The 25,379-nt window shown below is 35.1% G+C and overlaps 1 protein-coding gene across 2 annotated transcripts in view; it reads right to left on the bottom strand.

Annotated features, from left to right (window-relative positions):
• The window catches only part of LOC101215118 (exportin-4), a 65,550-nt gene that overhangs the window by 39,460 nt on the left and 711 nt on the right, over positions 1–25,379 (bottom strand). Inside the window, exons 2-9 of one of the 2 annotated variants that reach the window (XM_011661964.2) lie at positions 24,092–24,179; positions 20,081–20,189; positions 17,030–17,128; positions 13,118–13,160; positions 9,429–9,500; positions 6,300–6,395; positions 5,919–6,149; positions 4,388–4,571 (exon numbers count right to left, since the gene is read on the bottom strand). In XM_011661964.2, coding sequence (XP_011660266.1) covers positions 4,388–4,571; positions 5,919–6,149; positions 6,300–6,395; positions 9,429–9,500; positions 13,118–13,160; positions 17,030–17,128; positions 20,081–20,189; positions 24,092–24,179 — 922 coding nt within the window. The remainder of the gene's footprint in view (positions 1–4,387; positions 4,572–5,918; positions 6,150–6,299; positions 6,396–9,428; positions 9,501–13,117; positions 13,161–17,029; positions 17,129–20,080; positions 20,190–24,091; positions 24,180–25,379) is intronic. The other variant, XM_011661965.2, reaches the window with a different exon arrangement.

The following is a 25,379-nucleotide window of genomic DNA, read 5'->3' as shown; positions in this document are numbered from 1 at the left end:
TCATAGGATCCAGTCAAATGATATGTAGCCCCTGAATCAAGTAGCAGATACGGTCATGATGTTCATAGCACTCCCTCTCAATCTGGAGCATAGATGTCAAGCAGACCCAACTTGCTAATATAATAGTCAAAGCTCTGCCTGAGTAACCCTTTGGTGAAGACATCGGCAATTTGTTGACTAGAAGGAATGCACGGGATACAGATATTGTCGTTACCAAGTTTCTCCTATATAAAATGTCTGTCAATCTCCACATCTTTCATTCTGTCATGTTGACCTGGATTATTAGGTATACTTATAGCAGCTTTATTCCCACGTAAGAGCTTTATAGGTAACTCACAATCCTATTGAAGATCAGATAAAACTTTATGCAACCAGATCTCTTCACAGATTCCTAAACCCATAGCTTTGTATTTGGCTTCAACACTACTACTAGCGAAACACCATGCAACTAACTCCTCCAAGTAACAAGATTACTGCACACAAAGGTAAGTATCCTGAAGTGGACTTTCTAATCAGTTACTAGTCTTGCCCAATTTGAGTTGATATTGGCCTCAATACATTTTCTGTCAATTTTCTAGAATATCAAGCCTTTACCTGGAGTAGTTTCTAAGTATCGCAGATTGTGATTCACAGCTTCCATGTGTTCTTCGTAGGGCCTTGCATAAATTGACTAACAATGCTAAGTGCTTAGGAGATATTTGGTCACATGTGTTACAGATAAATCAATTTTCCCACTAAACACGAATACTTTTCTTTATCAATAGGAACTCTGTCACCAAGATTTCCCAGTTTCACATTGAATTTCATAGGGGTATCAGCAAGTCTCCATCCAGTCATACATGTTTCCTTTAACAAGTCAAGAGTATGCTTCCTTTGTGAAACAGGATCACTTCCCTCGATCGTGCCACCTCCATCCCAAAGTACTTTAGATTCCCTAGGTCATTGATTTCAAATTCATCATTGATCTTCTTTTTCAGCCTGGTAATCTCAATCGTATGACCTCCTGACAAGACAATATCATCAACATACACAATCAACACAGCAACTTTCCTAGATTCAAATTCTTTTTTAAACAATGTGTGATTAGAATATCCCCGAGAAAAACCTTGAAATTTCAAAAAGATGGTAAATCTGTCAAACCATGATCCAGGAGATTGTTTCAAACCATAAAAAGAACTTTAAGCTTAAGAACTTGGTCAAACTGAACTTCAAAGCTTCGAGGACTCGTGTACACTTTTTCTTCCAAATCACCAATTAGAAAAGCATTTTTGACATCAAGTTGATCAAGAGGTCACTCTTTATTGACTTCTACAGACAAAAAAAAATCCTTACTGTTTTTAACTTTGCTACAGAAGAAAAGGTTCCTGAATAATCTAACCCATAAGTCTGAATGAACCCTTTTGCAACAAGCCTAGCCATGTAGCTGTCTAAGGTCCAATCTGATTTGTACTTCAGAGTGAACACCCACATTCATCTCATTGTCTTATGCCGTCTAGGAAGAGTGTAAAGATTGTATGTCTTATTCTTCTAAGGTGCTCCCATTCCTTTCATGATACCAGTCTTACACATGATTTTCCGTAGCTTCATGTATGTCCTTGGGTATTTTGCAATGTCAAGACTAGTAGTAAACACCCTGAACTTAGTTAATAGATTACTATAAGATATGTAATTACACACAGAGTGCTTCATACAGAACCTAGTACCCTTTCTCAAGGCAATGGGCATGTCAAGAGAGGGATCATAGGTATCTAGCTTATTTGAGTCATCCGAGCTAGGCTCACCCACCTATGTGTCTACTAGAGTTTCATCACTCTTGGCAATCTTGTTCTCTTCTGAAACTGTCATATTAGTCCTTTCCTCCTCAACCACATCAACAATATCATTCTCAACACAAAGGTTACTATTGTTCAGCTCAATAGTACCTTGAGCTTATGTTGGTTCAGATTCATGGACCTGAGCCGACGGAGAAGTGGGGGCATCATTTCCTTTCTGAGATTCTTCTTATAGTAAGTTGGGACTTGGTTGGTGGGTAGAACGATGTCATGGAGAATGGGTTCAGGAAGCTCAGTAGGGGCCATGGGAATGAAGTGAATGCAGTTAGGCTCTACAATCCCACTCTCCCCCTAAAGATGGCTAACAGAAAAGAAGGATTTATCCTCAAGGAATGTGATATCCATGGACACGAAATACTTTCAAAAGGGAGAATGATAACGCTTGTAGCCCTATTGGTGCAAAGGATACCCCACAAAAATACAACTAAGCATGAGGAGCAAACTTAGTGTGGTTAGGCTCATGACTATTAACAGAGGCAATGCAACCAAACACACAGAGAAGCAGCAACCCCCCATAAGTAGGAAGGAAGAGAAGCAAACAACATGAGAGAGTGAGCAACTTCAAGGAGGTGATGGTTTTTTGTTTAGCCACACCATTCTGTTGTGGCCTTGTGGGGTATAGGCACAAGAACTCTACTGGACAACCCCAGAGGACAGAACGTATCGCACAGTTACTCCTCCACACAAAAAGTTGATCGAGAGACTCGTCTCGCAACGCTTGACCACACTATGACACACTCATGTGCCATGGGGTGGCTCACTTAGGCACCAGGGCCCAAGGGTGGTGGAGAGCCAACACCATGCCTCCCCTTATATATTATGCAATGGCCATTCCCCATTCTTCTTGGCTTGCACATGCAAAGTGGCGAAAAGTTATACATTGTCGTAGAGCATCCATTTGAACTATGATTCTCACAAAATCGTACAAGCTTGCATCTCATACTAAAATACACTTAACCCCACAGCTGTTCGTCAAAACTCACGACGGAACCCAACTTCTGGGGCCTGAACTAACCACCGAGAATGCATGTTCTCGCCCTTCAAACATCACAATCTCTTCGAAAACACTCATGCGCACTCTAGCTTTCATGTGCACTTCGTCTTGTTGTGTTGAACGATGTATCGTCCTCCTCGATAACATTGTGGCCATTCTCATGGCCCTTTCCTCGACCAGTGTCAACGTGCTTGCTTATGCACGTCAAGGTCCTTGCCCTCTTCATGTCAACATGCTTTATCATGCGTGTCGACGTGTTTTTCTATGTGTATCGACGTGCTTTCTTCTTCTCTGCCCTTAGTGGGGTCACAATCTATATCTCTCATGTATGATTGTAACACTATGGTAGGAGTTATGGTGGTGTCAACCACTCCCGAGTGCATAATCCTTAAGTTCCTTTGATTTTTTGTATTACCAGTGAGTACTTTGTGACTTCGTCTCTTTTCATTATTTAAAATCATGTTTCCTTTTCACAAAAAAGAAAAGAAAAACAACACAACAAGACACACACCAAGTGAATCTTGTTATTTTATTCTTTTACAAATATTGTTTCATGGGTATAGGTATTAAATGTCTTGGATTTGAATGTCTAGGATAACTAATGTATATGTTTGGATATGCAGGATAATTAATGTATGGAAGTTGAAGAATATATTTGATTTACCAATTTGGATATGGAACCCAAAACTAAATAATTATTTAATGAAATGGAAGAGAACAAGTAATGTAGTTATAAATTAGATGAATATTATTAGTTAAGTATTAATTAAGTTATTTTATTCAATAACAAAAAATTATTAAATAAATATAATTTAATTTCAATATGAATAATTAATTATAAAATATTATATTAAATAGTTTTATATAGTTAAGATAACATAAAATATCAATGATCAATGTATTAGTTAAAAATTTATTAAGTACAAATAATATATTTATATTCAATAATTACTTAAAATTAACAATAATTATTAATTGATATTAATTTATTGATTAATTAGACTTCATTCATTTCCTAGAGGTACAAAATTCCCACAAGTTTGGAGCACATAAAATAACCCATGTCATGTGGATTTAAATGTTCCCTAGATAATAATACCCTGAGTTTTAAATTTCGAAAGTTTGTGAAACAAACAAGGATCGTTAATTTGTTCTTATTTATGTATTTATTTATTTTTTAAAGGACACATATATTCACTGATATTGCCAAAGGAGGAGCAACACCCAAGAGCCTGAAAACAGAATTACAGAAAAGAAAATCCATGAAGCATAGAAAGATAAAACCAAAAAATTGCATAATAATTTCAAATTACTAATTCATCCATTACAAACTCCAAGCTAGTCGAGTGACTAACTTCAGAACTGAAAGCCACAGTGGTACAATTACTATAATTAACTAGATAAGGGCATCATCAGATCAAAAAAGATTTCTTCAACAGAGAGAGAAAAGAATATGAAAAGAATATCAAGGATAGAAAAACAGAACAAATGAAAACTTGAGTAGAAAAAAATAAACATGTGGCAAACTTGAGACACAGATAGGTAAGAATGCAGCATTTACCAGAATGAAATATTGCCCCTGCCAAGGAGCAAAATTGTACAATTAGCTTTCGAGCAGATACAGCTATAGGGCAGTCAAGCCAAAAGACTTGACATGAAAACTTCTGCCGAAGTGCAGAATATAAATTCAAAAGCCACGAGATATGCCCACTTGAAATCAAAACATCATGCCAAGCAGGACCAGGCTACAACACCAAAAAAGAGAGTAAAGACGTTGTGAAAGATTATACAACAAAAACAATAGTTATGCAACTGACACCTTTATTACAAAAACTGTATGGTAGGAAACAAAAAACTACTGAAACAAAATCGTTAAATAGATAAAAGAACAGTGACTAACTTCAATCCAACAAATTTTGTTTGATGTTTAACACACAATGGAGAGTGCAGAAAAATGACAATGTATCCTAACACATCCAAGAATATGGTTTAAGTATTAAACAAGAGAAACGTAGACACAGAAAATTTAATTTCTAAAGAAGAATTATAAACTTATTCTGATTAAGGTGATAACTTAAAACCTATTTCAACATGGATAAGATTATTGTTGGTATGACCTCAACAGAGATATGTGATGGATGCTACCGCCCCAAAGCCAAGACACCTTCATTGATGGTAGTCCTTCGTTTTTTGTTAAAATAAAACATGAATAGGGAAAAAATGAAAGAACACACGGAGATATAAAAACAAAAAAAAAAAAAGGAAAAGCTCACAACAGGAGACAAACCACAAGAAGGAATCAGACCACTTTCATTGATGGTAGTCATATTATTAACTGCTCCTTGGTTGCCAATAGAGCAGTGATGACCGTGAAAGAAAAAAGAACAACGTTCTAGGGTTTCAAATTGATTGAAAGGGCCTTTGATAACAGTAGTTAGAATTAACTAGATTATGATCTAATGTCAAGGTGCTTCAAGTCCAATAGAGGGGTTGATTTCATAAGTGCCTACAAAGTTCAAAGCTTCTTGTTTTGTTACACAATCCTAAAAGTTGACAAAGATGTCAAGAAGAATTAGAACAGAGACCTTCTTCCACCTTTAAACAGAATAGTTAAGTTGAGAGAGCAGTTCGATAATAAAGGGTAAAAAGTTATAATGACATTGGAAAGAACAAGAACTCGTCAAAAAATTGGGACTACAATCATGTTTGGATAGAATTTTATTCTTCATTCTTTTCGATCCAAAAATGTAAACTTCTTAGTTATAATTTTCTCACTTTAGAAATCCTAGAGGGGCTTCTTTCATTATTGTTCTTTTGTTTTAAATGGCTTATATTTCGCTTTTCTAATACAATTTCTTAATTATTTCACATGTAATACTTTGTTTAGAATATTTTGTTTATAGATGTCCCTTTGATCTCTTTATCTCTGTTCTAAAACTTCCATTTTCCTCTTTCAGATCCATTATCCTTAATTATCCATAAACATGACTAACAGAAAACTCATTCAATATGGTAGTATAAAAATTCAATTTACTTGACAAATTAAAAAATTAATTATAACAACGCAGCACCAGCAGCAGATATTTGATCACCTGCACCAAATTATACTCAGTTCTCTTGGTTGTATCACCATGATCCTTGACTCCGGCAAAGTACCAGCTGATACTAGCCTTAGCACCAGTATTACAAAAATCCCAGTTCAAAATTTGAAACATCAGGCGTAAAGCAGCAGTACAAACTTTGACTTCTGGAACCTCAGTCTGAGAATCAATTATTATATTGGTGACACTTACAGCAGCATCTTTTGCCCAACAGTAGAACGTCTATCATTCATGTCATACAAAAAAGATAACAATTGATAGAATGTCAAATTTAAAGCAAAAGAACAACAGACATACTAGGCAGAACCAAAGTAGAAAATGTTAATTTAAAATGGCTTCCAGAAAAACAATGAGTTAAATAAGTTCAAGAACCTTCAGGTAGTTCAACTCCAATGATCTCCTGCACTGCTCATGAAACTCCCTAGGAAGACCCATAGCACTTGACGTAGAGGGTGAAAATTCCGATACCTGTTAAAGAGAAAATAATTATTTATAAGGTTAAATTTGGGCATAACATTTTGAAGCTATTTGATGTAGTAGGAAAAGGGTATTATGGTCAAATCCTTAATTTATTAGGATTAGGGTTAGGTTCTTTAGTTTATTAGGATTAGAATTAGTTTTTTTACTACCTAGGATTGTTGAAGTTAGAGGAAAATATGAAATAACTCCCTTGATTCATTCTATATAATAGAGTTCAATATATATAGGCGTACATGGAAACCCTAACTAAAGACTAGTAAATTACAATAATGGACAAACGACTAATAAGCTCCTATATATATATATTATAACACTCCCCCTCAAGCTAGAGTATATATATTAATCATGCTCAGCTTTTTCCATAGGTAGTCTATTTTTTTAAAAAGGAAACGAATCTCACTATTATTAATATTAAAAAATAGACAGACAAGAACTCAATGGTACATGAGGGTTATACAATGAGCAATGGGGGGAGGATCAGCAGGCACACCCGGGCATCTCAACTAGGTTGACACCTCCTTAGCACCCTCATCATTTCCAAGAAGAGAAAATAAACACCCCTACACTACTTACACTAGGTTCCTAATTTCATTGCAAGATCAAACGAAAGCCCCAAATACAATGCCAAACATAATGATAACAATAATTATCTGTCCAAAACATAAAACTTAAAAGCTAAGGCATCAGACCGAGAAAACTGGTTGAAGCATAGGGCTGATCCAGAAGACAATGTTCGAGGACTTCAAAGTGAAGAGGCTATGAAGGCTAGCCAATTTAACAAGATTTTCTGCAAAGAGTAATCCTGAAAAGATTTGGATAATAAGCACCATGAAGATGCATTCAAACTAGCAGGATCATAACATTCCATCTAAGTTGATGGTTTATCATGGAAAACACTTTGGTTCCTTTCAAACCAAACTTCAACTAAGAGAGCTTTTACTGCGTTTACCCACAACAAATCAGTTGTCTTCTTCTTCAAGGCTGGACCGGCAAGAATTTGAGTCACATTGTTCTTAAAATCATGATCAAAACCCAACAAATATTAAAGGTTTGGAGGAGGCAGAACCAGCAGTTAGATACAAATACACAGTCAATTAAAAGGTGTTGGATGTTTTCCAGATTATCAACACAAAGGGGGCAGATATGAGGTGAGAGGGCATGGGAGGGAAGCTTTCTTTGAAGTACTAATGCACAGTTTAATTTTCTGAACAACATAATCCATATGGAGATATTTACCCTTCTTGGACTATTAGATTGTCAAAGCCTTTTGTACATAGAAATATCCATTGGAGAATATGTAGAAAGATGCTTAACCAAATATTTTACCGAGAAGGAACTTGAGGTTTCAAGGGACCAAAACTTTGATCCGGAAAGGATTATGGCTGTGAAAAAGAAATCTGATTTAACAAGGACTGAAAATCTAATATTTCCTCATCATTGAGCAATCTTCTGAAATAAATGGACCAAGAGCTGGTAGAAGAGTCCTAATGATCAGAAATTGACCCATTAAAATTGAGTGCAATCCTAACCAGTCTTGGAAATTCACTCCAAGGTAATTTTGTCCATCCAAGGGTGCTTCCAAAATTGAATTCTACTGCCATCACCTAACTTGAAGAGGGCCAATGAATCAATTTTATGCCATTGCCTTGATATGCTAATCCAAGGACTCCTTAGGCTCATGGTTTCTTTTCCACTTGAATGTCAATTGAAGGTGCTGCTGCCATGTATGCTTCTAATCACTTGACACCAAAGGGAATTTTGTTCCACTGAGAAACATCATCCCCACTTAGACAATAAGGCCAAGTTCTTATGCTTCCGCTTACCCAAACTGAGTCCTCCATCTTTATATGATTTAATGACAGCATCCCATTTTGCTAAGTGGTTTCGCTTTCCTCCCCTGTTTCCTTCTCAAAAGAATTTCCTCATGATTCTTTCCAAAGAGGAACTTCCTCGTGATTCTTTCCAAAGAGCTTAAGGCAGATTCTGGCATGAGAAAAACAGACGTGTAATATGTGGAGATGTTGAACAGAACTGATTTACATAACTTTTTTTTAAATGGAGACAAAAAACTTCTTTATTAATAAGAACTCTAAGTACAAGAGATTTATACAAAGAGAGTAATAAAGAAGGAATAGAAATGGGAAACCTAAAGGACGCACCCGCTGATTTGCATAATGTAATCTTCCCAACCCTAGAGAGGTTGTATCTTCTCCATTTATCTAGCTTTCTATAGGTACTCTATTCGAACTCCACTTAAAACTTTTGTAAAGATATTCCCTTATTGTTCTCCAGCCTTCACACATATCGAGTAGACACCAAACCTTGTATTTTCTCTCAAATAAAATGACGATCAATTTCAATGTGTTTAGTACGCTCATGAAATACTGGGTTATATGCAATATGGAGAGCAGCTTGATTGTCACACCACAACTTATTCAGAATTGTAGTATTAAAACCTAACTGAATAAAGAATTGATGTAACCACGTTATTTCACACTGCTTGTGCCATTGCTCTGTACTCTAACTCTGCACTTGATCGTGAAACTACGTTTTACTTCTTACTCTCCCATGAGATCAAATTGCCTCCAACAAAAACACAACACCCAAAAGTCAATCTTGCTATAATTTATTAGTTTAATTTTGCTATAAATAGAGTAATCGTATTCTTGTATTCACAAACTTATAAACATTAATAAAATTCTCTCATTTGAGTTTAAAAAATAATCCTTCAACTAATAAGGCCCCATTTAATAATGATTTTTCTTTTTATGGATTACCATTTTTAAAAATTAAACTCGGTAATAATAATTTCTTTGCTTAGTCTTCCATCCTTTAGTACATTGGAATCGTAAGCTAAATCTCATAACAAAAATAGATTCTTGAAAAAAAGTAGTTCTAACTAAAACAAATAATTCAATGTCAAATAATGGAAAAACTATACCAGCATACATATTATAAACAATATAAAACCAGATAGGAAAATCAACAGAGCCTTAGATGATTTAAGAAAATATATCTTACCAATGACTCCAGGAAGTTAACTCCACAAAATTGCACATCAACGCCATGAACACCATGAATAGACTGATTTATCTGAAAGTTCAGAACAATTCGCCATGCCATAGAAAATAATGGTTTTCAAAATTCCAAACCAAGATTCCTTTAGGAACTAAGAAACGTCAAAATGCCAAACAAAGATAAAAGTAAAAAAAAAAATAGATGAGAACTAGCTAGATAACAATATTCTTGGATCATTGTGAAAAAAAAGACTCCACACAGAACCCTGAAACTGATTTTTTTTTAATTATAACAAGGAATAACTTCTCGTTGATATAATAAAAAAGGAATAAATATTCAAGGGATACAAACCCCCAGAGGGAGTGAAAAAAATAAAATAAAAACACAGTAAATACAATTGTATAGAGATAGCCATCAAACATGAAACTATAACATAAAACCATCTTGTATTGTGTAATACATGTTAATGTTTATAAAAAGTGTGAAATCTTAAGAAAGCTCTTGTGTTATGTTCAAGTTAAAGTTTCATGGTTGATGATTGTATGCTATGTTTGCGAGTAAACCATTAGTCATATTCCTATCAATGAGCTAGCTACCGGACCTCCACGCGCCGATCCTTCTTCCTCAAAAAATTCCGACTATCCCATCTGTGCAACCCTCTTCTGCTTGCGTGGCCTAAATTGCTCCCCACGCCCTGATTCATATTCTGCCACCTAATTCTGGCCGGCCACCACTGCGTCTACCATTAAATCTGTATGCCCTGCCATCCACTAACCTTAGTTATTATCCCAACGTTAAGAATCCTTAAATTCACCCAATATTTGAGGTTGGTGAATCTTCGGCATATTTCAATCCTGACGTTCAAGCTTCCTCTTCGAGAATAACTCAACAACAACTGGAAGGGCTTCAACAACAGATTGCAGCAATTGAGGCTACCCCAGGGACGACATCCAACACTCCTGTACCAATGTGTTCTGAGAATCTGGTAACCTCATTCCTTACTTCCTCTTCTTATGTGAGTGAGAATGCTAGTCCAACTAGAGCTATTGTCCAGTCAAGTATACCTCAATCCTTTAGTCTCATTAGTATTTTTTCTTTTTCTTTTCTTTTTTTTTTTTTATAAGAAACAAGTATATTCATATAACATAACAGAACAATCTAAGGGCAAGGGACAAGAGGGCCCTCCTCGGAAGAAGCTAAGGAACTAAGAAATGATAGTCTTCCATTTGTTGAAAATCATTGAAAGGATATAATTACAAAAGTGTTTGGTGTAATTCGTACTCCACCAAGAAGCTATGTGTTGCAACACAGTCCAAAAAGAATCAAAAGAATTATAACTATCTTCAAAAATTCTACTATTCCTTTCTTTCCAAATGCACCACAAAAGGGATCGAGTCGCACATTTCCATACGATGTTTCCTTTTGGGCTATAACCTCTAATGTTGAGTCCTTCAATCATCCAGCTAACAATCTTACTAGGAAGACAAAGCTCCAAGTCAAAAATCCTAAACAAAGTGTTCCAAGCTTTTTTTGTAAAGAGACACTATAGAAATAGATGATCCAAAGTTTCCTCTTCTTTGGAACAAAGACAACGCATCGAGGGGCTAAGCAATGTGTTCTAAACTTTTTTTTGTATTTATGTTAAGAATCCTTCGATCCTGGACTCTAGTGTCACGGATCATTTAACCGGTTTCTCTGAACACTTTGTGTCCTACATTCCGTATGCTGGGAATGAGAAGATAAGAATTGTTGATGGCTCCTTGGCTCCCATTACCGGGAAAGGGAAGATTTCCCTTTTGATGGGTTCTTATTACACAATGTGTTGCATGTGCCACAAATTTCATATAATCTTCTGTTGATTAGCAAGATTACTCGTGAAGTTCAAAGCAACATTCTTACCTGACTCTGTTTCTTTTCAGGACTTGAGATTGAGGAGGATGGTTAGCACTACCCAACACAACAGGGGTCTTTACTTGCTTGATGATGATGCCTCCTTTAGTAGTATTTCTAAGACGAGTCTTTTATCTTCCTACTTTAGCACTTCTGAAAAAGACCTTCTGTTGTAGCATTTTCGTTAAGGTCATCCTAACTTTAAATATATGAAATACCTATTTCCTCATCTCTTTTCTAAAGTTGATGTTTCTTCCTTATCTTTTGATGTGTGCATACAAGCTAAACAACATCGAGTCTCGTTTCCATCACAAACCTATAAGCCAACCCGACCTTTTACTCTTGTTCATAGTGATGTTTGGGGACCTTCCAAGGTCACTACCTCCTCTGGGAAACAATGGTTCATGACCTTTATTGATGACCCTACTCGTCTTACTTGGGTTTTCCTTATCTCCAACGAATACGAAGTTACCTCCATATTCTGCGACTTCTATCACACCATAGAAAAGCAATTCAATACAAAGATTGCAATCCTGCAAAGTAATAATGGTCGTGAGTTTCAAAACCACTCTCTTAATGAGTTCTTATCCTCTAAAGGAATTGTTCACCAAAGTTCTTGTGTTTACACACCCAACAAAATGGGGTTGCAGAACAAAAAATCGACACCTTCTAGAAGTTGCTCGTTCTCTTATGTTGTCCACTTCTCTTCCTTTTTATCTCTAGGGTGATGCCATTCTCACTGTCGCTCATCTCATCAACTGCATGCCTTCCCATGTCCTTCAGTTCCAGACACCGTCAAATTGCCTCAAAGAATCCTATCCCTCCACTCGTCTCATCCCTGATGTTCCCCTTTGGGTGTTCGGATGCACTGCCCATGTCCATAGTCATGGTCCTAACCAAACTAAATTTACCCTGGGAAAGCTTAATTATCTTATAATGACTCAACCAAACATAGCATACTTGGTTAGTATTGTTTTTCAATACATGTAATGTCCTACAATTGATCATTGGGTTGCATTGGAACAAATTTTGTGTTACCTAAACGCTGCTCCCAATCGTGGTTTATTATACAAGTATAATGATCATACTAACATTGCATGTTTCTCAACCACTGATTGGGCAAGATTGAAAGAAGATAAAAGATCAACTTGAATATAAACATCTTTTTGGTGAATGGATTAAACAATTCAAATTCTCTCAAACCTAAGAGCTTTACAAAGAGATACACTTGCTGGTGGACTTGTGGCGCTAGGTTCCAACAAAGAGAGTTTTCTCCATATGAAAAAATAAAATAAAAGATAGGGAGAGAGAAAAGAAACAAGATAATAGGAGGGAAATATGAGAGGAGAAAAAATATGGTCGTGATCGTGAAGCTGTGACAGAAATGTAGGTTGGTATGACTCCCACAAGGAAAAAAGATTAGAGAGAAGGTGCTGAGGGTGGGATTTTAGAAAGGAAAAAAAGTACAAAGCAAAATGTCAGGCGCACCCTAATATCTCAACTAATTTGAGCATTTCTTGGGTCTTTCTATTTTGAGCAATAATCTATTCTTAATTTCATTAATGAAAAGTGTTGTTTCGATTTCAAAAAGAAAAAGCCTTGAAATATGAAAATTTGTTTCTTGTTCAAAAAGTTATTAAGTTCATATGACAAAGAATATGAAGAAATAATGAATACAACAAAGATCCAACTATATTAAACAAATAAGTTACTAAAAAGGAAAATATCCAATCCTAATCAGAATCCTTAAGAAAGATAAAAAAATAAAATATTAACAAGATTGACATGAACATTGATGATACCTGATAAAAGAACGGCTCCTTCTCAGAGGCTTCAAAATCAAGCCTACACATTAAAGAATTCAATGTTAGTGATGATTTCGATCATTTCTCTAGAAAACTTGAACTTCTTAGTGAAAGTAATCACTTTGGCTGACATCTTAAAGTTTCTGTATTAATTATAGTGAGCTTTCTTTTTTTTTTTTTGAAAAAGAAAAAGTCTCTTCATTAAGATAATCAATTGAGACAGCTCAAAGTTTATTATAATTCACTGTAACAAAAATAGTGAATTATTATTCTTATAAAATAAGATAGGAACTTTTCTTTGATAGGTGTCGAGAAACAAAAATGTTCAACGTCTACAAACTCCTATAAAAGGTAAAGGTCAAAAATAGAAAAGGAAACTATCTAAGGAAGAGATTGCATATAAAAGAAAAAGGGAAAAGGAATCATCATATCAGATCATATCGCTAATAGGGGGAAAATGGCTAGTGGGTATCGATCATAACTCTTAATTCACCAGTTGTAAGGTGTCTTCTGTTATGATATATATATATATACATATGTCCTTTATTGTAATTTTACATAGTCTCTAGGGTTTAGTTTATTCTCTTTATAAATATGTAACATTGCTTTGACTCAATGAGAATAAGACATACGTTTCTGAATTCTAGATTACATCTTCATCATCCCTCTAGTTTTAAGTTGCTACGTACTTTGAGGTCTAGTTATGGAAAAGGTGCAAAGGTGTCTAGGTTCAGGAAGAAATTCTCGAAAGAGGTAGATTGAATTTTATTCAACAAACAAAAAAACACATAAAAAGTGAAGCTGATAAAAAGGGAAACAAGATGATCCCACAACTTTGACTTAAATTGACTCTATTTTGGCCAAGGCCCAATTTTGATTAGATACATTATACTTTTGCTCTTTTTAAGATCTCAAGAATTTTTTTCTGCCTAATTAGAAAAGCTGATTAAGACTTACTCTCCATGGGAAGGTGTGAAGGGGTCGGGGGGAAGCCAAACTCCACGCCGAAAAGACTTCCAAAAACCTCTTCCAATGAACAGAGATAAGAAAGGTAGTAAATTGTAAGGCCTCCAATTGTGAAGACATATATAAGGAAGGGCCAGAAAGGAAGAAGCAGTGGAAATAGTAGGAAGGAAAAGAGTGATAACAGAATTGGGCTAAGCAGTGGGGACCATGAAGAGGGAATACAGGGTGGTAGTGAGGATCTAATAGGAAGGAAGGTTTAAAAATGGTTTTGGGGTGTGTAGGGAAGGCATGGAGAATTTGGTGATCAAGCCTAGCTTGTGGGAGAGGATTTCCAGCCCCCTTAAAAGTGTTGGTTTGCTTGTTCTCATCTATCTTTGTTCTTGATGTTATCTGGAAACTACCTCTATATTTTCCCTTGAAGTTCATATATAAATTCATCAGAGCGTTCCTCTGTTCTTGGTTGTCTTGTTGGGTATTTTTCTGTGTACAGGGATTTGGATACCTAACATAAAATTTAAGAGACCCCACAATAGAATATGATCCAAAAGATCATTGATAGTTCTAGTTGCAAACATGCAGAGGATTCTTGCCTCGCTCTATCCAAAGAAACCAAAACAAGGTTCTCACTAGCTGCACCAACAAAATGTTATTCTCCTTGATGAAAGAATGCCCTTCAAGTAAAACATAAAGCAAAATGAAAACATCACAAGAGAGGGGTATTTGTGACCAAGAAAATAATAGAAGATGGGCAGTTCGGAAGCAAAGAAGCAAAAGCAGAAGAAACGTCAAACGATCTTGGGATGCATGCTGCTACAACCACTGATGCACCAGCTTGGATTAAGGAGATATTTCTTCTCTTAATATTTTCTTGAGTCCTTTGTTTCACAGGTTTTCTCAAGGGATTTCAAACAGTTTTTCCCATGGATTTCAAATAGACATTTAATATCTTTGTTTGCTTCACAGAATTTCACTTTTTAAAACTCAGCATATTATTATTCAAGAAACTTTAAAACCCAATTGGAATATTGTTGGTAAATCTAGAAACAGCCTGAAAAGTTCTTGGATAGGTATTTCCAAAGCATGGAGAAAGGTGGAAACTTTGTCCAACCTCAAGCTTGGAAATGGCACTCGAATCACTTTTTGGAATGATGTGTGGGCTGAAGATGCCCCCTTAGATCTCGTCTTCAAAACATGTTTCTCAAGCACATTGGGACCATTCCACCCTATCTTGATCTATAACCTTTAGACATGTTTGGTGGAGTTGCTACTCCACCAAGAAGCTGTGCTGAACCACCATCCAAAAAGAATCAAAAAAATTATATTTGTCCTCAAAAATTCTACTGTTTCTCTCATTCCAAGTGCACCACAAAAGAGATCAAGTAGAACATCTCCACAGAATGTTCTCCTTCGAACGAAAAACTTTGCTATTGAGCCCTTCAAGCATCCAACTAGCAATCATGCTAGGGAGACAGAAGTCCAGATTGAAATTTCTGAACAGCAAAGACCAACCTTTCCTAACAAAGTCACAATGCAAGAATAAGTGGTCCAAGGTCTCCTTGCTATTCAAACAGAGGCAGCACATAGAATGGATGAGAGCAAAATGCTGAAACTTTCTTTGGAGTTTATCATGGGTGTTAAGGCTTCTATAAGCTCTGGACCATAAGAACTTTACCTTCTTTGGGATTTTAATCTTCGTGATGATGCGGACCATGGGTCAATAGTGGGAGATCTTTTGGTTAAGTTAAGAAAGGTCGATTTCGTAGTGAAATTTCCAGAAGCATTGAGCTTCCAACTAACACTATCATGGTCACCAGTTGGAGCCCACAAGTGAAGATTTTCAGAATAGCAGACACATTGCCAAATTCACTATCACACCTTTCCTCTAAGACCCAAATTCCATGAATGACTGATGGTGCACCAACAATCAGCAACAAAAGCATCCTTATTCAGATATGAGGAGAAAACATCAGGAAATTTATGTGAGAGAGGTTAAGCCTCGCACCAGCTGTCCTTCCAAAATCTTATATTTTTTCCATCTCCCAGCAAAAAAAGCCACAAAGTTAAGGAACGTCTTCTTATCCAAACACAGACATTAATTAATTAAAAATAATAATTTTAATCAATTACTAAATATAAATATATTATTTAGACATAATAAATTTCAACTAATATCTACCATTAGTATTTTAAGCTATTTTAATTATTTAATATAAATTACTATTCTAATTAATTTGTACTTAAAAAAATATTCTAATTAATTTATATGAATTTAATTAGTTTTAGTAATTAATTTAATTAATAAAAAAGTACTCATTTATTCTTTGCTTTATTAATTGAGCAAATAAATTAAATAATGCTAAATTTAATTTAAGACTACATTAATTGGTCTTGCATTTAATTAAGTAATTATTTAATTTTGATTTCAATATAAAAATTGGTAAATTCAACATGAATATTTGGCTTCCATACATTAATTTTAACTTTTTTGGAGAACTTGGGACCTTCATACTTCTACCAAGAGATGAAGGGTGGGACCATCCTTTAAGTTTTCTGATCTAGACTAGGATTTTTCATTAACGAGAAAAACTTCATTCATGTAAAAAAAAAAGAAAAAGAGACTAATGCTCCAAAATACAAAACCTACAAAAATAAGACAACATAAGAGACAAAAACAACCAAAGAATAGCTCACTGTTTGTTGCAAATATTGGTAGAACACCTTTTAACTGAAGAGCGAATATTTTATGAGCCAGTTCTATTATTGATACTTGTTGAATTCTTTGAAAGTAATCAAAGGATCCTATTAGTATTTTGATACAACATGTACTGTAGTTGTGTTTAAGTTAATGTCATATGGTTAATTGCATACCATTACATGTAGCCTTAACCATGTGTAAGAAATGTAAATCCAAATTTTGTAGGAAACAAAGGTGAGGAAGCATACCAGCCCCTTTTCATCAATTGAGCAGCCACAGCAGAAACCTTTGCCTGAACATAGCGCTCTGGTGAGCTTGCATGTTGCATAACATAGCACAGACAGAAACTGCATGTTGAATGCAACATATTTATCTATAAATCCTTCATTAAAAGAAGATAAATATTTCTATACAAATAAGTTCAGAACTGCTTAACAAATAACAACACAAAAATCAAATTCAGAATTGCTGCACAATTAATGAACAAAAAGAAATAGTTGAATAGATTTTTTGGAACAAAATGTGAAGCCATGGTTATTTCTAAAAAAATAAACAATCAAAACACAAAAACTCCACCTGATACAATTAATTTTCTGAAAAGGAAACATGGCTTTTCATGAAAGAAATGAGATGAACCTAATGCTCAAAATACAAAGAAACAGAATAAGCAAAATAATGAAAATACAACTATAAGAAGCCCTTAACTAGACAAAGCCAGAAAAGTAAAGCAAATACAACACATAACAGATTAAATTGGCTCCTGAGAAACTACTAAGTCTGAAGCTCTGTGAACAACCATGTGTAGCATGGACGATGGAAAGTAGTGAAAAGAACCAGAACTTCAAAAATCAACAGACTGAGACTTACACACTGATTTAGAAATTTTGAAGCAAAAGATCCTTCCAACCAAAAAAGCTTCAAAGTAAAAACTTGAAACTCTAAGGGTGCGTTTGGGGAGGGAAAGAGTTATGGGGGAAAAGGATTATGATAATCCTAGGATTGTAATAATATGTGTTTGGGGTTAAAGTTATTATTTGTAGTGTTATGGTAATATGTGTTTGGGGAAAAGAATATGAATGGTCGTGTTATGATAATATGTGTTTGGGGAAGGATTATTGTTGTAGTATTATGATAATATGCGTTTAGGAAGGTTTATAATCATAGTGTTATTATATCTTGTGTTTGGGGGAAGGGTTATGAGTGTAGTATTATGATAATAAGATGAAGTAGGGAAATTTGTAGGGTTATGAGAAAATGAAGTAGGGTTATTTAACCCTAATTCCCAAAAATGCAAACCCTTTTCCTAATCCCCCTAAATCCCCACCCCAAACACACCCTAAGGTACAGATGAAAGCAACGAAATTTTGATATCATCAAAGTCCCAGTTGAGTTTGTCTATTGAAGCTATTTCAGGTCTAGAACAAGAACCAAAAAGAAACTTCTTCCTAAAGGATGGAAGGGATGACACCAGAGCTACAAGAGTGTCGAAATTGCATGTATCAGGTTGGGTTCTAAGATGTGTCATTTGGCCAGGCACAGGAGGTAGATCGTTCATTTATGTGTATTCGGGGGACTCTAAGCAGGGTTGACATTTGTTTCTAAAAATGTGGTGTAAACCAGGCTTGTTTCCGTTTCCAAAAAAATCCAAAAAGTCTAATTTTTCATCAAAATGATTATCCTCTCAAATGAGGCGAGAAGTGTTATATTTATAGGAAAATATAAGTACAAGATCCAAACTACCCTTCTATCTTACTTTCTTAACTAACATTTCTATTCTATCGCAATTAAAACTCTTTATCACGCTTGAGTACACCAAAATGCTAAAAAGTTTTCAGATGAATCAAGAATACAGGGTCTGGCAAATGTCCATTCTTCCATCAACAAATCTCATCAGACAACAGAAGCAGAAGCAAAAGAGTTTCCCTACAAGCTTCAAGAATCCAGCTACACAGACAAGGTGAAAAATACAGGAAAGAATCAATACTCTGCTAGATAAGCTTCAAGAAGCGCCTGAATACAGAGCCCAAGCACTCTTCAAGTTGGGGAATGGGAGTAGAATTGGTTTCTAGATGCATCCTTCGTTAGATAAGAAACCTATAAAAGAGATGTTTCCCAAACTCTTCAAGATCACAATTCACAATCAATCCCCAAAGAACAGTAGCTGAACACTGGGAGTTTTCCACTTCATCATGGGTAATTTTCTTTAGAAGGCTCTTAAAGGAGGATGAAATCACAGAATTTCAGGCCCTTCCTGGTTTATTATCAAGCAGGAGGGTGGAGGCAAGTCCATATAAAAGACTTGGTCGCTGGAAAGTAGGGGATCATACACAGTAAAATCAGCTGTTACTCACCTTCCCTTGTTCACTAGAAAAAAATTCAGAGAAGGCACTTCGGAAATCTAAGAGCCCTCGAAGAGGCAACATAGTAGTATGGATAATGCACCTTGGCTCTTTAAACTGCTTCAAAGTTCTTCAACAAAAGCTCCCATCCCACAGTTTGTCTCCCTCAATTTGTCCCCTTTGTAAGGCAGCAAGTGAAACACTCCAGCATCTATTCATTGAGTGCTCAACTGCTCGTATGCTGTAAAGTGTTGGCAGAAGTTATTCAAAGTTTTTGGGCTAAATTGAGTTTTTGGCAGATTATTCCAGGAAAATATTTTGCAACTTCTGATGCAACCTTTGCTGTATTCAGGGCCAAGAATTCTCTAAAGTAATGTTGTCAAGGAACTGCTTTTTGAATTGTGGTTTGAGAGGAATCAAAGAGTGTTCCAGGAAAAAACAACCTCCTGATCCACTATGCTTTTATTTCTTTTGCTCTTTATATTCCCTTTGTACTTTGAGCATTAATCTCATTTCATTAATTCAGTGAAGAGACTAGTTTTTGTAAAAAAAAATTCCACACCTCTTAAATTTTTTCTTGAAACGGAAACGAGACATTTTATTGATAAGATGAAAGGAAAATTCAAAATACAATAAGATATATTAATCCATGGAAACAAAAAGATAGGGATCACCAGATGCACCAAACTATCTCAACTAGGCTGACACAACCATAACATCCTCATCATATCCCAACAAGTTACAAAAAGATTACACAGGAGAAATTAAAGCATTCCATTTAGACATATCCCCCCAACTGTTTTGCATATATCTACCACCAAGTGCCCCAAAGAATATCCAAAATAGCACAAGTAAATTGGCAATTCCTTTTGTCCGTCCAGGGTGCCTAGCAGTTTTAAAAACATACTTCACTGAAACAAAAAACCAAACAGTACAGTACTTCATAGAAGTAAAAATGACCTAATTAAACTTCTCTTGACATCAGCAGTAAGAAAACTCCACTCTCTAATAGCAGCATCTCGAATTGCAGCAGCAGCTTGAAATCGTGCATTAGCTACCTGAGAATTTTCTGCACAAGACATCAAAAGTCAAGATCAGCACTAAGACCTAAGAGATCATCTTTTGCACCATAATAGGAAAGCAAAAGACTCATGAATCCTTAGGCCCTGTTTGGGTCGTGATTCATTTTTGTTTTTATGTTTCCAAAAACATAAAGAATACAACAAAACAACAAAACATGTTTTGTATGCTTATTTTTAAAAACAATTCCCAAAAGCAACCCTTAAAATTAGCTAAACAAAAAACTAGCTTAAACAAAATAGTACAAAGCATAATAATTAGCTAAAGAGGCATCTAACAGCCAGCTGGTAAGATGTAATTTTCTTGGTGGAAAGGAAAATTACATCCTACCATTAGACTTCGCTTTAGCTAATTATTTTGCTTTGTACTATTTGTCCTTACGGGAACATCCAATAAAACATTATGCTTCTTACAATTTTGTTTAAGCTAGTAGCCTAGTACCTTGTTGCTTAGTGTTTGGATTAGCTTTTGTTTGTAAGTTCTTATTTTTCTGGTTGTACGGTATTATATTGCTAAGCACTTTAAGTTCTTTGAGAGATGATGTTGGTGTTGTAGGAGTGTCGACTTAGTTGAGATGTCTGGGTGCACCTACTAATCCATAGTTACTTTCATTTTGTTTCCTTTGTACTTTGAGCATTAGTCTCGTTTCATTATCTCAATGAAACCCTTAAAATTGCACATTTTCAAAAATAATAAACAGTCGTTTTCTTTGTTTTTAAATTTTGTTTTTCAGAAATTATGCATATGGGATACACTAGTGTATTTTCAAATGCACAGCCAAACACAAATTTTGAATTCAAATTTCAAGTTTCAAATTTCAAATTTCAAATTTTCAAAATTTTCAAAATTTTAAACTGGAACCAAATGTGTTTTCGAATATAGTGAAAAAAAGAATTAGTTTTTGTTTTCTACAAAGTTCTTTGTTTTCTAAAACAATTTTAGTATCACAAACCAAACGAGACCTTAATTTTTCATAGTGCTTTGAAGAACATGCACCGACAAAAAAAATAGAGGGAGGGAGGCAGGAACATCATAAATAGAGCAAGCATGCAAACATAGTTAAATAAAATAAACTTTTTTATGAAAAAAAACCATGAAGAATTGAAATATATTATTCTTTAGAAAAGGGAAAATTTTCTTGTTGATTAAGAATTATTGTCATCGTTACAATTTCCTTTAGAAAAATGATTGCATCTCTACTACTCCAAATGTGTACTTCATAGCCCAAGTAGAGTTCATATCTAACTGTTCATTAATTAATCCTTCCAACCAGACGGACTACCAGATAGATATTACATGACATATTGACAAGAAGCAAGACTTTAACACTGTTTCCAACACATAAATTCTATAAGAAAAGGTTTATAAAAATTTTAACGGAACCATTCTATGGGAACTAAAAAGTAATAAAAATAATAATAATATTAACAAGGAAGCCTACAAGTTCGCCAAATTCTTTGAGAGACATCTATTATCACATAATCTATGTCCAAAAAACTACCTTCTCCACCCTCCGTACTTGCTCTATTCAAACCATTCTTCAATAACTAACTCCTTAATTAATGACAAATAGGTCTCAACAATTCTAAAAATATTTCTAATATTTATCTTATAAGATTCCTAATAAATTCATGACCATGACAAACTCCAACTGCATCCAAATTAACATATAATAGCTTAATGGTCAAAATTGTGGTCTATCTCTATCATTTACTAATCTTACATGAAAGCATATCTTTAATGTTGAGGCCCACTTCCAAATTTGATCAGTTCTTTCATTCACAAATTTGAACATAAGACACATTGATGTAGCCTAAAGATGAAAGGAGAATTCTCTCCAAGAACCAGTCAAGTCTATATTATCAATGAAAAATTGTTTTCTAGACAGGGAAGATTTCTCTATTTATAGAGGATTAAATGCAAGAAAGAATACTAAAAGAAAAACTAATTTCTAAAATAGGAAAAAAAGAATTAAGTGAGCAACATGTTGATCTCCATATGCTGGGGTTCTTTGAGCATGTTTGGCTCAACATTAATCAAAGTAAATGTCATATTTTGGGTCTCAACTGCAATCAAGATAAGCTTTGGAGTTAAGCAGATTTGGTTGGTTGTGTGACATTAGCTCATTCCCCTCCCTTTCTTTCCGAGGAACCGAAAGGCTCTCTTAGTGGGGCCCGATAGTTGAAATGGAAGATTGATTTTCATATTGTCAGTGCTGAGTGGCATTCTCATTATTATCTGTCCCTTTTTCAAGCTTTTTTTTTTTCAGTTTCTGATTATATCCAAAAATTTGTGCAGGATTGTCCATGAGAAGGGGTGGATGAAGGGAAGGGTTCACATCTAGTTAGTTGGTAGGTCATCGGGAGATTGGTTCCCATCCAGTTAGTTGGGAGGTCATTGAGAGACTTGTGACACCATCAACGATTGAAATTTAAGGTTTCAAAGCAAAGCCTTGTTGGCTAAAGGCTTTGGTGCTTCTCCCTTGAATCTGAATCCTTATGACACAGGATTATTGCTAGTAAGCTGTTGGGACCCGATCTTGAGTTCAATCAGTAAAACTTTATTGATAGTAATCAATAGGAATTGAATACAAGAACGATCGAATTGAGATGAATCTCAATTTGAATACAACCCTCCTCTCTGTTACCTTATCTCTCAAAGGTGCACAGATGTAACTCTCTCTCTACTAAAATTCTTAAGTAACTTTCCCTCCTAAAATATCTACTATTTATACTAACAATAACAATATTAACCGATTCTTCATTTAACAGACTACCTAACCACTTCTTCATTTGTACATGCTTCCTTTATTGTTCTTCTTCCTTCTACTGTATTGGTGTATGATAGGGGATCTATCGTAAGCATGGCGCCCACCCCTTTGATATTGAAATCAGTGGAAGGATTTTCACTTGAACTCCCTTCCTTGTCCCATCATGTTCCTTGCATGTGGGGGAAGGAAAGAAAAAGTGTTTTTGAGAAGGAAAATGGGTGGAAAATAGACGCCCTACTTTAGGTTTCCTCACTTATATCGTACGTCTTCAAATAAAAATCGCTTGGTCTCTAAATTTTTGGTTTGGTGGGGCAGCTTAGTTTCTCTCTCAGTTATTTTCCATCAATCGTTGTTCAATAGGAAAATGATGAAGGTTTTTTTATGAAAATAACCACTTTCTTTCATTGAAAAAAAAATTGAAAGAATATGCAGGTACACAAAAAACCAGATCCGCAAAAAGGGGGATGCCAATCACAAGAAGAGGCTCCAACTATGCAAAAGTGTATAGAGGTGTGGGAGAGGGTACCTTAGTGAGGTTTGGTCCATAGTGAGGTTCCTTGTTTCTTTTTGAGCTAACATTTCGAATACTTTTTGTAATTACTCTATAGGCAACATTTTACTTCATTGGAACACCCTTCCTTTAGAGAGATTTTTGTAGGCTAGATTTTTTGTAAGCTCTTGTATTCTTTCATCCCTCCCTCCTCAGTGAAAGTAGTTCAAACAATAAATTAAAAAGTATATATATGCTTCTATAGCTATCACTTCTCAGCACCATCCTATCTTGCAAATAATAGGAGATCAAAAGTTAATAAAGGAATCTTCAGTTCTAGCCTAGTCAGTGCTACCAAGTTTTGCTCTTCTATTAATGGTAACAAAGGTCCCTTCTGGTAAGTTCAGAGGTCAATTGGCTAGGGGTTTGGAAAACCTAGATTTGTACAAGTTTGAGTTCAGGAAGCTGTGCTTCTTGAATCAGAGGAAACAATTTCTCAAAACTCGTATTTTAGCAGGCCTATAGACCATATTTGATTTGTAAAACTTAGCATAAAAATTATGTATTTCGTAGGACTAGAAGACCTTCAAATTTATTGCAATTGAAAATTTCTTCAGCAAAATCAACTTACCAAGAATGAACTGACATGTATGGTATGGATGAGGCGACTGGCGAAGTGATAGAATAGTTGCCTCAGCTGCAGATGGATTGATGTGCATCTAAGAAAGAATATGCATAAAATTTGTGTCCCCAAGATAATGGATTGTGCAAACATTCTAACAAAAAAGGCTTACAGAACAGCATTAGCCTGGCCACTGATACATGTTCACTAAGAACATTAAAAGTAGCATTTTGAAATATGTATATATATATATATTATATATATATATATATATATATATATATTGTAATCAAAACAGGTTTAGTCAATTCAAAAGGATATAAAAGTGCCGCAAAAGCTGAGACCTAATTTACCATTGTTCCTCAGCAGTGGACTTCTCTGAAATTATCGTAAGCTCTCAAGCACACAAGCCAAATTATATGCAAATTTCTTTCTAAGTATCGAAGTAATTCAAGATTCTATTTTGGCTAAAAATTGATAATCACAAAGACACCGAAAGTACCATTTTGGAATTCATAAAATCACAAAGAGGTACAATTGAAAACACAATCAGGTAAAATCACATTCAGGACTTAAGCTTAAATTGGCCAACCTTCATCTTACAACCTTGATAGCTCTTACAGTGTGTTATACTCCGCTTTTTCGATTTTATTTTGGACCTCTGCCCTCATTTAGCAGGCCAAGATTCTCAAGCTCGATGAAGAACTTGCTGAAGATCTCCTACTTATTGTTTTTATATTGTTTCCATTCAAGTTTTCTTTTTGGACTAGCTTTAGAACGGTCAAGATTTTGCTTTATTTTGCTATTGCTTTGTTTTTGCCTTGTTTGAGGATTACTGTGTTTTAGTTAGGAGTCTCTGTGTATTATTTATGCCTAGTTTGATGTGTTTTTTAATATGATGAGGCGCTAAGGAGGTGTCAACCTATTTGAGATGTCCATATGCGCCTCCTAATCCTTATTTTGGTTTTTTTATCTTTTCTCATTGTATAATTCTCTTGTACTTTCAGTTATATCAATAAAGAAGCTGGTCTCCTTTTCAAAAAGACAAACAGATACAATTGAAAAGGTCATAAAGGTGCCCAAAAGATTTTCTGAAACGATCATATGTTTTCAAGACAATTTTACCACCAAAAAAATTAATAACTGTTTTGGCTCATAGTTCCAACGTCATCAGTAGTATCTAAAATTATTGAAAATTTTGTAGCAGAGTCCCAGAGCGCCTCACTTCAGAGTATCAAGTCTCTTTTAACTTTTCAAGGGGAAAGAAAGTAATAATGGATCCTTTCAGCCTTTAATA

Source organism: Cucumis sativus, chromosome 1, assembly GCF_000004075.3.
Source record: "Cucumis sativus cultivar 9930 chromosome 1, Cucumber_9930_V3, whole genome shotgun sequence".
Classification (NCBI taxonomy): domain Eukaryota; kingdom Viridiplantae; phylum Streptophyta; class Magnoliopsida; order Cucurbitales; family Cucurbitaceae; genus Cucumis; species Cucumis sativus.
This window is presented reverse-complemented; position numbering and strand designations above follow the sequence as displayed.